The sequence below is a fragment of the Gambusia affinis genome, linkage group LG14, assembly GCF_019740435.1.
Source record: "Gambusia affinis linkage group LG14, SWU_Gaff_1.0, whole genome shotgun sequence".
Lineage (NCBI taxonomy): Eukaryota > Metazoa > Chordata > Actinopteri > Cyprinodontiformes > Poeciliidae > Gambusia > Gambusia affinis.
In genome coordinates this window covers 25,164,523-25,182,682 of record NC_057881.1, presented here as the reverse complement: position 1 = coordinate 25,182,682, position 18,160 = coordinate 25,164,523, and the positions used below count along the sequence as shown (strand labels likewise).

At 40.4% G+C, this 18,160-nt stretch overlaps 1 protein-coding gene across 1 annotated transcript in view; it reads left to right on the top strand.

Annotated features, from left to right (window-relative positions):
- The first annotated feature begins 7,695 nt into the window (after nucleotides 1–7,695).
- Nucleotides 7,696–18,160, top strand: part of LOC122843919 (FH1/FH2 domain-containing protein 3-like) — a 41,870-nt gene continuing 31,405 nt past the window's right edge. Inside the window, exons 1-2 of the mRNA XM_044139054.1 lie at nucleotides 7,696–8,264; nucleotides 17,217–17,326. Of these exons, the coding sequence (XP_043994989.1) occupies nucleotides 8,100–8,264; nucleotides 17,217–17,326 (275 nt within the window). The 5' untranslated portion in view covers nucleotides 7,696–8,099. The remainder of the gene's footprint in view (nucleotides 8,265–17,216; nucleotides 17,327–18,160) is intronic.

Here is an 18,160-nt window from a genome sequence, read left to right as displayed (position 1 = left end):
TAATTTGTCACGACCAAATGTGTGCGAGCAAATATTTTCAGCGTCTCTATATATTGCAATAATTAACCAAATTTGGGCCAACCGGTTAGCATGGGGCTTATTTGAACTGAGTCTCTAAAAGTCACCTTTAAGATGGGTTTTTTTTGTGTTTTAAATGCAACGTCGGTTTGAGAACACGTCCATTTTTGTGTTGGGATGACGGTTTAGGCTCATCAGCTGCAGAACCTGGGCACATTGCAGCCATTACAAATATGCACAAAACTTTGTCTGTATTCCATTAATGTCAAAAAAACGACAGCATAATTTTGCAATTGTGACGTTTTTATTTCATTAGAAACACAATTAAAATCCCATTTGAATAAGGTTAAAAATCATCCCTCGCCATCATCATCCAACTACTTCCTGTTTTCTTCTTCTCCGTGGCAACATCCGGTTGTTGATCATGTGACTCGTGTGATGCGAAAAAAGTTTTTCTGTTGTAGTTTTGCGTAATAAACCAATGTCAATACAGCCCCCCCCCCCCAAAAAAAACACCCACCTCATCACATTCCCGAAACATTTTACTGCAAAATGAGTTTTGAAATTGGTTTCTATTGAGTAAAATTACTTGGGAAATGTGAAATTGTGGATATCGTCAATGGAAAAACAGCTATTCAGTTGTTCATGAACTCCTTTCCAGTTGAACTCAGAACTGTAAAATTTTGACTTCCCAGTTGGAAAAGTCAACGGGGATGCTTTCCAGTCAGATTTCACAACTACACGACGGCTAGCTCCCAGGTACGACTTTAAAGGCGGTCTTTGCGTTTCAATATGGTCGCCTCGCGTCAAGAATAGTAAGTAAGTAAATAGAAACGCTTAATTTACAAGACATGCACGTAAGAGTACGTCTAAAATCAGTGTTACATGTAGCACCTAGAGCTCTACATTTAAAGTAGCGTTCGCTTATAAGCTACTGCAAACAAACCACGTTGAAATTCTGGTTTCTTAACTAGAAAGTTGTGACTTCGGGTCTGACCTCAAACCCCAGATCCCAGTTCAAACTTCCAAGGTGACTGGAATGGGTGGTTGAAGCTTTGTCCTTTGGTCATAACAGGTGTGCGATCTCAAAAACAGAAATCTACTTTGAAATAGCTGAAAAATAATCCCCATCTAAACCTGCCTGAAAGTGAGCTAAGTAGAAGCAAGTGAAATAACTGATCAACAGTGAGACTCATGACTGTGCCAAACAACAAAGGATCAAATTTCAAGCACTACAGTAAGATACCAGCTACAGATATTTGTAAGGTTTCCATTCCCTTCAAAGCTAGACTAAACGTTTGCTTGCCCATGATGGACATAAGTTTGTTCTATAAGGCAAAGAGATTTGTCATGATAATTTAAAGTAACATAACACTACATGAGAAAGTGGCTTGTATATTTCAACATTACTGCTCTTAATTTCCTCGTTATCTCATTTCGCTGAGGCAGGTGCTCATTCAGCGAAGCAGTCAGCGAAGGAACATGTGCGAAGCCCCCGGTGCTTTTATTATCGAGCGTGAAGGTGGAGCCGGCCTGAAGCTGAAAGTTCATTCAGTTAACACGCGGCGACCTTGGGTAGGCGAGGTCAACACGCTGATATGGAAACGATGAATGACGCACCACATTATGGTCCTTGTAAATTTTCCCTTTTAAAAGACGTTTTGAGCAAGAAGGTGGCGATTACAGCCAACTTCAAATGGTGTCAGTGAGCTGAGACGTAAATCATCTGCAGTCCCGGTTTTATGTTAAGCACTTCAGCTTGACGCCGCTGGAAATACGACTGTTGGCTGATTTTATTCTTTCTTTTTCCATTGTCATGATGACACAGACGTATGGCGCTCTCAATTTTGGCGATTGTTTCGATAACCAATTAACTTGATCGGAACAAATTTCACACTGTCTCATATTGCCACGGTTTCTGTAAAGTCCCAACATGACAGCATTACCTTTAGGTTTTAGGGTTTGAAATTGAGCATTTTGACTGTTTTGACATTACTGGAATATTGAATATTGCACAAATTTCTAGTGGAAATTGCAGCTATTGCATTTCCTTTTTTATTTTTATTATTTTATTTTCTGCCTTATTTCCTCTCTAAAGCAACACCTGCTGCAAAACATAACATCATGAATATCCTCTTTTAACTGTCGTGTTTTTCATTTTCTTATTCTCTGGTGAACTCTCTGTAGGAAATGCTTTGGTGTCCGGAGGGCTGATGCTGGGAGGTCTCTGGTCAGACCACAACACTGACCAATCTCATCACAGACCCCCTCTCCCCAGAGGAATGTGCACGTTTCAGGCACTTTAGCCCAGTCATATGATACAGTGCACTGCCCTTTCTTTTCAGTGTCAAATGTAAATAACAAAAAAAAGTTGACATTCTCACTACTTGTTCTCAACAAGAAGACCTGAATTATTCATAAACTATAGCAGATTTATAGGTTTAAGTCGGTAATCTTTTAATTTTGTCAACATCTTTACTCCCAAAACATGTCGCAGTGATTTGTTGAAGACCTCTGGAAATTCTTCAAGCTAAACCTGCTTATTTACGAATGGTTCCCTCTGCCACTGTACATATTGTTTAGTTGGTTCGTCTCTCATTCAGACCTTCTAGAAATCTCACATTAGAAAGCATTTTTGTCCTCTATTGCATTTTGTTATGGCAAGCAGCACTTTTCCCCGCAGGACTGCACCTAATCTTCTCCTGTATCATTTCACGAGATTAGAGCAAACAACGGAAGGGAACTTTGACCATTCCTCTTTACACAATCTCTTAAGATCATCATCATCAAGGGTCTTCAATGCTATCTTCTACTCGCATCACAATCTTTTCTTTCAAAGGATTTTAGTCCGAGGGACATATGTGATAGTGGTTGATTTTGTGTCCAATACCTAATTTCTCTTATAAATTGGATAATTTTCCTGTTAAAGATCCAGCTACAGACCCACAGCTTTATGCATTCTAAAGCACAGAGTTTCTGTTGCTGAAAAGTCATCTCTTAAATTCAGTTAAAGCCTCAATAGGGCACAACAAACTCCACATGGTAGAACAGACAAGGCTCCCCCCACCCAACATGCATCCCAGTTAGTGGTTGGCATGAAAGTAGCTTCTAATGGTTGCTATGGAGACAAGGTAATCCTGAGATGCCAACCAGGTGTTGTTTTCTAACACCTCGATTTGGAGATTTAGCTGTTGAAAAGGATTTTCACTGTGGAGCTGCGACGAAAGTTGATTTCTTTTTTTTTTTTCTAAACAAATAAAAGTTGATAAAGCACCTTTAAAATTGATGACAACAAAACGGTAAAGGCTCTGATCGCGTATCTCGCTCGGGCCCACAGACGGATAACAGGCAGAGGACAGCAAAATGAATTTATGACATTTTTACAGCCCCCGTTCACGTGGCATCATGACGCTGGTGGAGACAGAGCAGGAGAAACCAAAGGTTGCAGCCCCCAAATAACAACAGGAGCGGTTTGAAAGGAAAGAAAACACGATAAGGCACGAGGCGCAGCATGTTTTTTGACTTTATTTAAATTTTTAGCTGTGGTAGGAGCTCACGCTCTGCCTGGTTAGTGTTTGTTTTAATTAGGGAGTGTTTTGTGCACTGAGTAAATAGCATGATGTATGTGGTGCAGAGGGGCGCAAACATCCGCCATTACAAGAAGTTCAGTTCTTTATTGAAACGTATTAAACACAATAACAAATGAGACTCTTGGAAGAGACTTTGTACTCCTTTCCAGACGGATGGATCTCAGTGTCTTCTGTCATATTGGCTCCGGCTGTGACTTGTGGCTGTTTTAGATCCTTCATCCTACTTCACGTCGTCATGCAGGTGCTATTTAAATGATTAACTGAAGCTACAGGTCAGTTGAACTCATCTGCCCAGAACAACGTGGTTAATCACATTTAATAAGGAGGCAAAATCAAATCGTGGTCCTGTCAGTCATCCTTGTGTGTGCACCGCTCATGCTAGTTAGCATGGCCACCAATGATGGCGGATAAACATCTTTAATGGAGCAGTAAGTTGTTTCTCTGCTGTTAGCACGTTTAGCAGTGTGTACATAAGGTTGATTGACAACACTAATTAACAGTGAGACACTCCTCCTGGTGCTGATTGGATGCTTTTGACCGTGGTTTTTTTTTTTTGTTTTTTTTTTGGAGAATCTATCGTAACTCAGGGAGGAGGAAAAGCTTCATTTATTCACAGATTGTCTCTCATAAATAGTTTTAACAAATTTGTTAAAAGAAAACACAAAAAAAACTGTTTATTCAAGTTACATGGTGTAATTTTAATATAATCATCATTTAAAAACTGCTTTCTTCTATTTTCACAGATTGTCTTTGTTGTATTTATATATAACAACATATTTGATGATCTGAAACATTTAGATGTGTAGGAGGAAAAAAAAAAGCCAAACCAGATGAAACACGACTGTCATTTTTTTCACAAACTTTCACATGAATGATAAAAACCCAAAGATCAGAATCCGTCTAATCAGTTATTTCTTCACTCCTTATACAGCAGAACGGCAACACGCCTAAAAAGCATTTACAACCCACGACTTAAAGTGCGAGTCATTCATTTCTGTTAAATTGGTTTCTTAGCATTTTATTGTAAAGACACATCTCATCCGTCTGAGTTAATATTTAACACAAATGGCTTCAAAGCGCATGTAAATGCTGGCTCACGGTCACACATCCCAGTTGTATAAGGCTGGCTTTCAGTATTTCTAATTCAAGCCTTTTAAATGTTAACCTTTCTACTTTTCCTTATCAGTTTTGAGCATTAAAATGGAGTGCTTGGCTGAAGAGAGTACTCCTCCCTCCCTGTTTTGTGTGGATATACCGGAGGTCTAAAACGCAGCAAAACAAGTCAGAAACATTACAGGCTGCATAAATAAACAGCTGCTGAGCCATTATGTACCGTCGCTGTGTGTTTTATTTGCTTTTCCTGTCCCCCATGTTGGGAGATCTGTTTTTCAGGGCCGTGTTTGAGGCTATCACACGGCGACAGACTCAAAACAACAGCATGCTCTATTTACATTTACATGCTTCTCCTCAGAGGACGGTCTCATGACAGAGACATGAGACAATATCCCCACCAGCACTGAAAGAAAATCAGTGCAGAGCATTAAAAAAAAAAAAGTATTTCTACCCTACACAAACCTCAATGTGTTTTATTATGATTTTATGTCACTGTGTTAATTCAATTCAATTGAAAAAATGCTTTATTGGTCTCAAAGGGACAATTTAATGTTGTTGTGACTCAGTTGTATGAAGAGATATTGTTGATGGTGATGGCTGTAGTGGGCAGGAAAGATCGCCTGTAGCGATCTGTATCGCAACGAATTTGAAGATGCCTCTGACTGAAGTCTCATGAAAGCAAGAAATACTTAAAGTTGTCCAATAAATAATATGGAAATATTTTTTATTTTATTTTTTTAATCGCAGTTGGAAAGAATTCAAAGCACTTCACTTTTTCCACACTATGCTACACTTGTTCCAAGTTGTGTTGAATTATTTTCTCCCCTCGAAACTCCACACACAACTCCCCTGTTTTGCAAATTAATCAAAAAATAATAATAATTTAAAAAAGACGCCCAAGAAATTTAATTTACATAAGTATTCACAGTAACGCTCAAAACCACTGGTTATCCTTGAGATGTTTGGTCAGATTAAATGGAGTCCAGCTGTGGTAAATTCAGTTGTTCGTCTCGATAAATAAAACCAGAGGAATCGTCTGGCTTGTCTCCAAGCCCCAAACCTATGATGATGAAATGTTCTAAAAAAAAAAGTTATAAAACAATCTGCATCCCTCAGCTATATTTTAACCTTTTCGCTTCGTAAAAATGTATTTAGATTTGGTCACACTCCCCCGACCAGAAGGTCAATGGGCTCGAAAGATTAAGTAACTCTTAAAGTAAGGAGCAACTGTAAATGAGTGACAAAAGGACTCTGTGGGAAAAATGCAAATGCTATCCTCTTCTGAAACACTACTAGAAATACAATAAGATTGGGCTTCGGCCATTCTGATTGAATCCCGCAAATTCTGCCGTCAAGATGCCGACATTTCATTTTTGAAAGAAATGCAAAACAGAAAATATCCGAGAAAACCTCACCCAGCTCCGCCTGTGTGACCAGGAGGAAACGCCATAAGCCACACGTCCAAAGGTTGACGGAGGAGCTGCCAAATACATAAACAGATTTCCAGATCCTCAGCAAAATCGGCCGAAACTGGACTTTGTCACTTACTCACCGGTGTAAAACAGGAATAAAACAGGATTCTCTGATAAGTGAGTTATTTACGCCATGCAGTCGCCTGGAAACTGTTGAGGTGGTACAGTTAACGCAAAAGAAAGCAGAAAATATTTTTTTCAAAGTTTAACTTCCTGCCCTGAGAAATCATCTTGCACCCCTAGGCATTCAGGCCAAAAGTAGAGATAAAAACATGTCGTTGTGAGAAACATGAAGTCTGTTACAGGTAAAGATTCTGTGAAATATTTATTGGATTTGAATAATACATCTCAACAGCCCTATTTATTCAATCTTCATAATATTGTCCTGTGATTGGAGTTGTATTCAGATTGGTGACAAAATCCAATCACAGTTTTAATTTAAGTTTTCCAACCACTCACTTAATTTAGCTGCGGTTAAAACAGAGGGTTTCTGCCCCCTGTTGGTATGAAGGAGATATTTTTGCCAATTCCTCTCTTTAATTAACCAGGAAGTTGACGCTAGATTTAGCTGCCAGACGGCCAGCATCTTCAGTATTAATTTTGATTAGTTAAAAAAATATATATTATTGTGCTTTGTGTTTAACCTGTAATCCTACCCAGTTTCTACTGAGGTTTGTAAAAGCTGGATCTGACTCTATTTCCTTTTTTCATGTCTTCAGGTAAAACGGTTAAAAACTTGATGGAGTCAAAAATATAAATATAATTTTTAGGTTTTAATCTTTAACCGCTTATCTTTTTTAACTTGTTGATAAATTTGTGAGTCCTGCGTAATCAAAATAGCTTCCCGAGGCAGCCTGCAGATGGCAGCATTGCGATACTGATATGCTTTTCACACTTTTTTTTAAAGATAGAATCATCTATTTTGACGGATTTTTCATAGGAATTAGATTTATTTTTTATTTTGTGTTTATTATTTTAAAACTATATTTTTAAGCTAATTCAAAGTTACTTAAAATCAATTTGATATTTTGTTATCTTTAAAATGTAATAAAAAAATTTTAGTAAAGAGGTATACAGTAATTGGTCATTCAAATTATCAAGCAAAAAAATCACTTTTTGTTGTCCAGTATAGAAAATTCCAGTAAAGTACAGCGCAGTTTGCTGTAATGACAGACTGAAGAGGCTGCAGCTGCAAGATGTGGCCACAAGATGTCACCAGAGATCAACAGTTTTCCACAGGAATAACGTTAAAAACAAAGTTCTGGTGTCAATAAATGACATAAATAAATGAATAAATTACAACTAAAATAAAGCAGTATATATTACAAAATTTCCAAGCCTAAATTTGATCCCGAAACCTCTCATTATTATTATTGTTATTTATTAATTATTTTTACAGTTATTCAGTCTAAAATGTTTTACTGTTGTTGTTTCAGATGACCATCGGATTAGTGCTCAGATGATTTTCATGGAGGAAGCCACTGGAAAGCAGGAGAGAGTGAGGGAGGAGGAGAAGGAGGGCAGAGGGGAAAATAGACACAGCTCAGTCAGAGAGGGGTGGGATGGATTAGGCTCAGACAGACAGCAGACCGGCTGTCCCAGCCAGGCTGCGCTGATCCTTCACTCTCCGCTTTGCTCCCTCCTCTTCATCACCGGCCACCTGCCTCTCCGAGAATAACTCCCGACCGCTCAGGACCGAGCGAGCCTCGCCGCAGACGGAGAAAGGGCGACATCCCCCCACATTCGCTCCGGGCGTTCTTGGCGACGGGGATTTGTCGTCGTTACCGGCTGAGGAGCGCTCCTGCTTCTCCTACCACCCTCCACCCTCAAAACCTCTCGACTGCCCTCCTACCCTCTACCCTGCCCCGTCCGTCCCCTCAGAAGAAGCCACTTGCATGGATGCAGCATGGCCACGTTCGTCTGCAGGGTTCAGTTTTTAGATGACACCGATCCGTTCAACAGCACTAACTTTCCAGAGCCGACCAGACCCCCGGTGTACACCTTCCGGGAGGACATCCCCCTCATCAACCAGCTAGCGGGCGTCCATCGGCTCCTCAAAGCTCCACACAAGGTAGGATAATCCCTTTGGTAAACAGCGCTGGAATCACCTTCCTTTATGGAAACAAACAAAAACAAGACGAAACAAGGAGTGTTGATGAGTTGATCTGACAGAAATCTGTTGTAGAATATCAGTTTGTTTATATTTTTAACGTTTGGGTGTGTTTGGGGAAAAGTTAGAGCAGAACCACATGGAGTTTTTTGGACTTCTGTTTTTCTCCCCTTCAAGGCTCCTGCAAATACACTCCAGCAGCCAGTATTCAGAGGCTATTTTCAGAACACAAGTGACTCCAATCTGTGGAATGAAACAAGGTTGCCACAAAGCCTTCAGCAGCTTCAAACGCTGCCTTCACTTATAAAAGATTAAATATCCAGGGGCGGTCGCAGGAAGGTTATAAAGAGATGGGGTCACTGATAATCTGGGTTGGCACACGTTAAAAACAAAAGCCGGAATGAAATTTCACAATTTTAATGGAGTTTTCCTCAATGAAGTACACTTTTATTGAGGTCTTAATGTGTATACTGTCTTTACCAGTTCTACAGTAGTAAAAAGAAAAGGTCTTTCCTTTTGACCCTGCCTTTAGGGGTTTCTCAGTCTCAGAATGAACCCTGTCAGGTTGAAATCTCCTCCAGCCAAGTGAACCCGATTGCTGCGTATCTGTGCTCTACTTCACTCTAACAGGTGGCTGCAAACGCAACAGGGCGACTAGATATATCCCTAGCTGTCCACTCCTCTGCCCCCAAATGACAGTCCCACTGCTCAGGCGCCCAGCAACCCCAATCCCAGATGACCGGCTCAGTCAGAGGAGCGTGTCGGCAGAAAAGAAGATGCAGCTTTAGGGCCGTTTTGATGGGGAGAAAAGATGACGTTGAAACAAAACGGTACATTCCTCACTGACAAGGCTGACTGGAACACATGATCACACCAGGCATGGGCTGGTATGACATTCTCCAGGGATGATAGAATCGAGTAAAAATAACATGGTTTCCACTTGATACTGGTATGAACACAAACCTTTCCTAGAGTTATTATTAGAGATACACCGATTTCTGATTTCCTCTGAGATCTGACTGGCCGCTTCTGTTCTGACTGATGCTTTAAAATAACATCAGAACTCAGAGATTCTGCTGCAGGTTCTTTGGCAAAGTTGGTTTCTATTTATTTATCATGGCATGTGTTCCTAAACCTTATATTCATATGTTATTGCGCTAAAAAAAAAAAAAAAAAGGTTTATGCTCTGAGTTAATGTATTTTTAGAAATAAAAAACAGTGGAAGTTCTTATGTCTTGATGAACAAGGGGAAAAAAATACCTTTTTAAAATACTTGACCTGCTGATCCCGATTTTCTGATTTGGATTGCGTGATATTAGAAGGCGTTTTTGGATAAATGTGGAATACATCACTGGAAAATCTAATTCTACTGCATGGCACCTGAAATATAAACCTACCCAATGTTACATTTTGGCTGTTCTTTGTGGTTATGATAGTGCAGAGAGTGTATTGGAATGTTCTATACATTCCCCAACATCAAGTCAAGTTTGCGGATGATCTGCACAGCAGTTAGAACACGTTGAAGGTAACGGAGCCTCGCAGACCGCCAGCAATTTCCTACGATTGATCTTTTACTCTCACATGAATAGTCGATCTTCATGAGAGAAAAAATCATATCGGCGCCTGAATAGTCGGTCACAATAGGTGTTTCTTGAGCTTAACCCTGTAGAATACCTTGTAGGTAAATTAGAGTAGAGATTAGGGGTGTGTCGAAAAATGGACCAGCCGATAAATTGGATCTGATTTCCTTAATTTTGGGACTCCGATGAGTGTGAAGCTGATCTTATCTACGTCCTCAAGGTCTAAAAACTAGCCACTGTACTCTGAGAGGATTGGCCCAACGGGTCGTGTCTTCAGGTTTGCAGCTGGCAATGCAGTTGGCAATAGTCACTCCACTGTTGCCAACTCTGTGAATTTCTTCCTATATTTAGCAACATTTCAGCAAAAACAAAAACAACCAATTGGCAATTCAAGCTTTTTATAATTGCTGATTGATTTGAGTCTGACCTCACAGATATAGGAATCTCCAAAAAGTCACGTAAACACACTGCTAAGCCTGGAAGAAAGCCTTCAAGTAAATACTTTCAATAGTCCAGTGTAATATCAAGTGGTCAGTCTTGTTTCGTGCATAAACTGTAGCAGCCCTCTCCTAGCTGCTAATGCTGACCAACAAGTGGGGAATGCTTCAAAGCATAAACTATGGCGGCACATTCTCTGGCATCTCATTGAAAGCTCGTTGCACCGTAGGATTGCATGATGGAGAATTCCAATGGTTTTAAAATCGTAACTCTTTAGTACCTCAGCATCGGTAACCAGCCGATGCCCAGAACTCACCCAGGCGAGCCGTCAAAGTGATGCAGACCTTATTATACGCCTCTTATTTGTGTGATTTTCAAATAAGCAGACAGTAAAGTTTAAATTGAAAATCAAAGGAGACTCGGGAGTTTGAAGTGCTGCCGATGACCCCATCGGCGAGCCAGCACTGACAGTGGAATGGCTTTTTCCAAAACCAGTGGATCTTGTGCGATCCTTAAAAGCCACAAAACAAATGAAAAATAGCCCACAGCACAGAAAAGCTTATGATTACAACTTACGCAAGGACAGATGGTGCAGTCTGTGTTTGTGTTTGCAATTTTATTCCCATCCCAGAGGAAGACTGTGTGCTATGGCAACTGGATATTGTGCTTAGATTATAGGGATGGGATGGAATCGCTGCGCTTTTGCCCGTCGCATAGTCGGGATCCGAACTTTGGGGCTTTTTTAAGGATTTGCTCTGGAGATAACATGGGAAATCTGAAAAATGACACTTTTTTTAAAGTGATTTGTTTCACTTCTTGGGTTATTTCTCAGTCTTTTAAAGCGGCTTTTTCTTCTCACTGTACCCTCAGCGTCCTGAACTTTTCTCCCTGGGTTATTATGCTGTGATGGGAGAATTCTGCGCTCGACTGGCTCGGCTGCATGTAAAGTATAGGTCACTTGTCCCAGAATTCCTGTGGCCGTGGCCTGGATCCTTACGACACTTTGTTCTCCTCACTTTGGGCGCTGTGGTTTTCCTGTCCTCTTCCTCTACGTCCTCTTCCACCTCTCTGACCAAACACAAGCATAAACACACAGCCCGGGTTGCTAGGGCTAAATCGGAGAGCCTTGGATGTGTTGCTTGGTCCAAGCTGCTCTTGCCCTTCTGTCAGAACAGTTCGGATAAATCATCATCAAAGAGATCCAGCTCACCGGGTTTCGGTCTACTGCAGTGGTACTTTTTTCATATCTTGTACCATCACAACAGCAAACTGTAGTGAATTTCAGTGGGATCAAGGTAGAGTTTATGCATTGTTTTGATCGCCGGCTCTCAAGCTGTCATGTCTCGCGGTGGGTATGGGTTCGCACGTACACCAGAAAGTACTATTTTGTTTTCAAAGTCGACCCTCAAAAAGGATTTTCCTGTTGCCGATTGTTGTTCGATTACACACAGGTTGAAGCTCTCCACTAATGAGGTGATTTCTGAAGATTTTTATTAAGAATGAGCTTGTGTTTAAATGTCGTGTGTAACGAATCCAAACGTAGCTCAAGGCGCTCCCCAAAATGTCACTCCCTTCATTTGATCTAAATAAATGGGCATTAAAGCTAAAAAATGTTGGGGGGGGAAACAGATCAATAACAAAATGTACAAGAATGCATAATAGTATTAAAAATATATGAATCAAAATAAAATAAATGACAAAACAAGCAAATAAAGTATTATTTCAAAGCCATGTCAAAATCTTTTTTTTTTCCTGAAGACATTTTGCAAACTCTGTTCCAGTGCAAATGCATGCCACACTTTACAGATTTTTAGTCATAAACAATTTGAAAATTGTGCATTCTTGTCTTTCAGTGTCATTTATGCTTTTGTCCACCAAACAGTTTCCCAGTAAGATACGCTGAAGTCTGTGGATGTAATGCCACACAATGCGCCCAAGGGGCATGAATACTTTGCCTGCACACTTTTACAGTAAGAAACTCCCTTCCCCTACAAAAAAAACACAAAAAAATCCCCAGTAAATCCTGCACTTCAGAGGTCGACTTTTATTGAATTAGCGAATAGCTCTTGTTAAAGCAGCCCTGAGAGACTTAATGGCCACATGGAAAAGCCTTCCCCCCCACGCTCTTTCTAGAACAGAATCTCCTGCGTCGCTAAAAGTCGCCGGCTAAATTACGTAAGGGCATCTATAACTGTCGACTGACCACGATCATCGGCAGGCTGGGTGTTATTTTAACATGGAAGTAATTACATCCCGCCCCTCTCGCCCTCCTGTGTTTTTTGCTTTTCTTCCTTCCTCTCTTTGCTTCACTCCTTCTGGGAGAATTTGGTTAAATGGGTGTAAAGCAGATCGGTCATTATGTTCCTCTGGCCCCCGTTTTGTGGAGCCGACTCTCTTCCATCTACAAACAGCGAGACGTGTTTTTGGTATATTAATACCTGCATCCCCCGAGACAAGAGTTCATAGGAAGAGACTGGCTTTGGTTGACGCTGTATTAGGAGGTGTGTTTGTGACGTTTTCTTGATCTTTTTATTTGAAAGATTATGTGACATAGAAGAGAAGGAGGTCGTAGGTGCTGTGGTGGATGATGTAAGAGTTTTGAGTCCATCGAAAAATGATGGAATTGCAAGATTCTCATTAATGCATCAATTAATGAGAGTCGATTTCTTCCGTCTTTGATTTGCCAACCAGATTCCAGTAGAGATGCGTCTTTCAATAGGTCAAAAGTCAGAATCCATCAAGGAAAATTCAGTCGATTATTATCTGCGCTTGACATTTTCTGTATCAATGTTTTAGTTCCCCCGCCTCCTGTTCATTTGGGCCTTGCCAAACTCAAGGCCCGTGGGCCAAATCCGGCCCGCCGTAGCTTTTTATGTGGCCCCCTAGATTCTAGACTAAACACTAAGTGTGCTTAAACATAAAGTTATCAATAAAATCAATGCTGTTTTTATCTGTTTACTGCCAAATTACATCAATCAATCAGTCCCTCGGGCTCCTTGAGAATTATTGTGGAAATTCATGCAAAATCAACAGATCCTCTGACTTTTTTTGAGCTAATATATAATTGGGAGGTAATTGCAGATTTTTCTCAAAAATTGTCAAAAACTTTCTTACTTGTACTGAACAGCTGCCTCAGCTTCAACTGATGTCAGATTATAGTCCGTAATCCATACAGCAAGTAATAAAAAGTCACATATGCTGTCATCGATATAAGTGCAAATATTGCAAATATTTCCAAATTAGTGTCACAAACGCTTTGTTTTTTTTAATTGCAAAAAAATTACAAAATGAATTATGCAATCCTGGAGGGACTGAAAAGAGGTACAATAATATTTATTTTTAGGAATTCATTCATATATTAACAGTTTGTGAACGGTTTTATCAATACATTTGGCACAACCGGCCCTTTAAGAGCCTTAATAATCTTGATTGGGCCCAAAATGAAAATGAGTTTCACACCTTTGCATTAGGTCATTAAGACTAAGAACTCCCACTATTGCCACCTTTTTTTATTTTAACCTGCAAGTAATTGTCTTTTTGGATAAAAAAAAAATTAAAAAGAGAAAAAAATTGAGAAAAACAAACAAACAAATGAATGGGTCAAAATTGGAATAATCAAACCTTAAAAGAAAAAAAATAAGAGAACAGTTATAAAGAAAAACCTGACTGGTGAAAATTCAGGTGATGTTGGAGAACGACTGTGGAATGGGATTAAAAATGCTTTTGTTTAATTCTCACAGCAGCAAAAAAAAAAAACCCACAAAAACTGGGGCAGTGGGGCAGGACATGACCCCCACCCCACCCCCACTTGTTGTTTCCAGTCCTTTGTCCCAGTCCTGGACAGATTTACCAGTTCTCACACACATAGAAAGTGTGAACAACAATGGCTTCACATTTGGGATTAACTTTACTTGGATTCACCTTACCTCACTGTGTTGTATCTGATTTTAGGCATGAAAACCCAGATTTCTCTTTCATAAAGCCCTGCAAACCAGCATAATTTTGGCCATAGAATAAAATTCTGACACTTTCTGTAAACAACCCGTAAATATTTTTTGTTGAAATGTGCACAGAAAACAATTTAAAAACTGTTTCACTTTTTTTCCCATTAACATTGACCTAATGTTGCCGTGAACACCAACCTCCCTTTTACCCCCTCAAAAAAATGTTTTTATCTGAACATGATGCTAAGCTAGCTTTAGCATTCTGGGTTCCTCTTTTGTATGCTAGCTTTTCTTTTGTAACCATTTTCTTTTGCAATTCTTTGCTTCTTTTGTGTTTTGCCAGCTACCGTAGTGTGCTTTGTTTGAGAAAATACACAAATCCCAGGTGTTTAGCGGGCCAAAACATCTCTGCAGTTGGACCAGTGTGCATCAGGGGTGCTTTTGCTAAGTGGATTAGCTAGTTGACACAGATGGATTAATGTTCTTCTGAGGGAAAGAGAGGGAAACTTTTGCAGGACTGCTGTCATTATGCCTGATTATTGTGTAAGATTAGGGGTGCTCCTTCTTGGATTGACTTAAGAGGAGAGTGATTAAAAAAAAGACCTGAGAAAAAACGCTGACTGCATCTCAATCTGTAGTAGAAGTACCTGTTTTTATTGGTACTCTGTAGAAATTTACAAATTAATTATTTACAAGACAAATACGAATAATTTAGTTGCTTGTAGAGCCACCAACAACCAAGGAAGGTGTGTTGCTTGATACAGAAACTTCCAGAAGAAGAGGACTCTGACTCCACTATGGGTGGTGTGTTACGTTCCAATTAACTCTGAGGTTGGCACTCGGATGTGGGGATTGCATCAAACCCAATTATGCTCCAGTTCCAAACTGGAGAACCAGTGGGATTCTCTTTTAGATATGCTTAGCGACCAGGCCGGCTGCTTCTGGGGAAGCAAGCTAATAATATGTTCTCTGCATTATATTTGTCAACGTTGTGGAACAAGTTTGGTAAAGAAGGTTGTCTGGAACTGTGTTGGTGGAAGATTAAATTGTACAGCAAAAGAAATTTAGAAAAACAACTTTGGTGTTGGCTTATGAGGTTAGGGTTTGTGATTTTAGTCTTTTTAAATTAGGAACATTTCCATTAAAATAGAAAATCTAACAAAATGAACAAAATGGTTAACGTCCTTCACCCAGTCTATCAGCACCAATGAATAATGACAATTTGTTCTCAATCCAGTTTAATTTGAATGTCCTAACATTCGATTTCAACTTAATTTATTTATATTTGTCCAGAAATCTGATGTTCCATTTGCTAATCGTTGGTCAAAAGTCATAAAAAAAAAAAAAAAAGCCCTGTCTGTTTATGATCTGGACATGTTCAAATCAAACAACATGCCAACGTTGGTGTCTGTCTTGGTTGTGCCCCCATTTGACTTTAGGTCCTTTTGTACTCACTCACCCTCTGCGGCCCGAGTGCACGCTTGCCTCAGAACAGAGTAAATATAGCAAGAGTTATATTTATGCTGCGAGTCCGTCTGGTAGTCCGTCCCTGTTTCTACGTGAAAGGGAGGGACGGACAGACGGGGAGCAGGAGCAGGTTTTGCCCTGGTCACAAAGTGTCGTCAGGCCACTTGAATGGTCGTCTGTGGAGGTATGTGTGTGTGTGTGTGTGTGTGTGTGTGTGGGTGGGAGTTTATTAGTGGCACACCTAAGCTTGTGAGATTCCCAACGATACCACCGACCTGCTAAATACCGATGGATGACTCCTCTGATCTCCAAGTCAAGTTTATTTGTATCGCACATTTCAGCGACCAGGAGGTTCAAAGGTCCTTACAACGTAAAAAATGTTTTTTTTAAAAATCGTCAGATAGTTATCAACTATGAAACAAGCAACAAACATTACATTTTGTCAACCGTCTACATCAGAATCATCAAGCAAAAGCACATCATGTTGACCAAAAGCAACTCTGGACAGTGTTTCAGCTGTTTGCTGTTCTAGACGTTTCTTCTGGATTTGTGGTTCGTAGAAGCTGGATGCTGCTTCCTCATGTTTGCTTCTGGGGTCAGCAGAACCAGAACCAGAATCAGAACGACCCAGTCACAGGTGTGGAAGGTTTGATACGAACGGCTTTTAACCGGGAACAACACTCCCAGGGTCTCGTCTGCAACAATGATGTAAGTTGCTTTTTGTGAGTCGTCTCCATAGTTCTTTGCACCTGCTCCCACCTGGAGACTGCGCTCATAAAACATCCACGCCGGTGGGGTGCTTTTTTTTTTCTATTTTGTCGATTGAACAGCGTCTAGGTGCGAGATCTGAGCTTAGTTTTTTTTTTGTTTTTGTTTTTGTTTTTTACGAGAAACAGACTGTGCTAACTCATACACATGTGAGAAAGGTTTTGGGTGAAACCCCCTGCACCCTGTTCACAGATGCAGAGACAGCTAAAAATGCTGGATCTTCTCGCCTAAAACCAATTGAAGCAAAATTCAAGTCTCACATTTCCCGCAGCTGGTATTTACATGCACTAAGAGCTGCCCCTTGTTGCACTCTGGTTTTGGTTTCACGTCCCTGCAGCTTTATTACGAGTTAATTCCCTCAGCAGCTCCGCCGTAATGCCAAAAGCAGAATCCCCACCGCCGCAAGCGGCCGCCGCTCCTCCACCGACAACTTGTACATGACATTGGCTCGACCCAATAGAGCGGCTTTATTTCAGAGTCTCACATTGTTTCTTCTAATTCAAGGGTGTGAAACATAAATAGACATAAGTAAGTGACCGCTGGAAAAGCGGGTCGAGTCGCCTGCGTCAATCACCAGATGGACTTTACTGGCCTTTTCCGGCGGCCGGGAAGCGAGTTGTGAGTTGCGGTGAAATGGAAGCGACGAGACGTTTTCGGTTGTTTTTGGTTCCGTTTCCGTGTTTCATGACGGCCGTGTCTCTCTCGTGTTTTTGCAGCTCGACGATTGCACACTTCAGCTGTCCCACAATGGGACCTACCTGGACCTGGAGTCCTCGCTGGCCGAGCAAAGGGACGAGCTGGAGGGGTTTCAGGCGGACGATGCAGGGTAAGACCCTTCCGCTCAGCACCACAGAGGCTCTTCCGCCACTTTGCCCCCTCACAAAACATATTCTCTGAGTTCCTTTTTTTTTTTTTTTATAACATAACGAGCCGAATCACAAGCTGCTGGATGTGGACTTTTTTCTTTTTTTTTTTTTTTGGGAAGCACAAGTTCATGGAAAGTATGAAGCACTCTGTAAAGCAGGTCAGATGTGCCCTCCTTTCCTTTCCAGAGCAATAACTCTTCTCTCTTGTTTCTTTTTCTTCTTTTAATAAACGACACACTGGTCTTTAGTGTAGTAAAATAAAAATAATTTCAAAAAAGAAAACTGGAAGGTATAAAGGACAGGTTGTGCTGACACTAAATTGTAGCAACAAAACGTCGTCACGTACATCGCCGTAGTTTTCCAGTTTGTGTTTCTGTTTAGAGCCAAGAGAAACCTCTCCCTTGAGGCTTCAGGATTTGCTATAAAACCCGAAACTATGAGAACATTCGTTGCCATTTGCGAGGGTATTAATACCCACTGAGATTTTCCACACTTTGTCACTTGCAACCACAAATCCAATGTAATTTATTAGGATTTTATACTCCAGACTAACAGTCAGAGACCTTTTACAATCCGAGGAGTCATCTCTCTTTATTTTTTTATTTTTTTCGTAATCAAGCGGAAACAATCCCGAAAAGTTAATATTTTGATTAGTTTTTGTTTGTTTGCTTTCCCCCCCCCCCACAACTGCTCTAGGAAATTTGCTTTCATGTTTCAATTCCAGAACAATTTTACTCCTATTTTTAGGTTTAATATACGTGTATAAAAAAACATCGAACCTTTACAAAAATAAA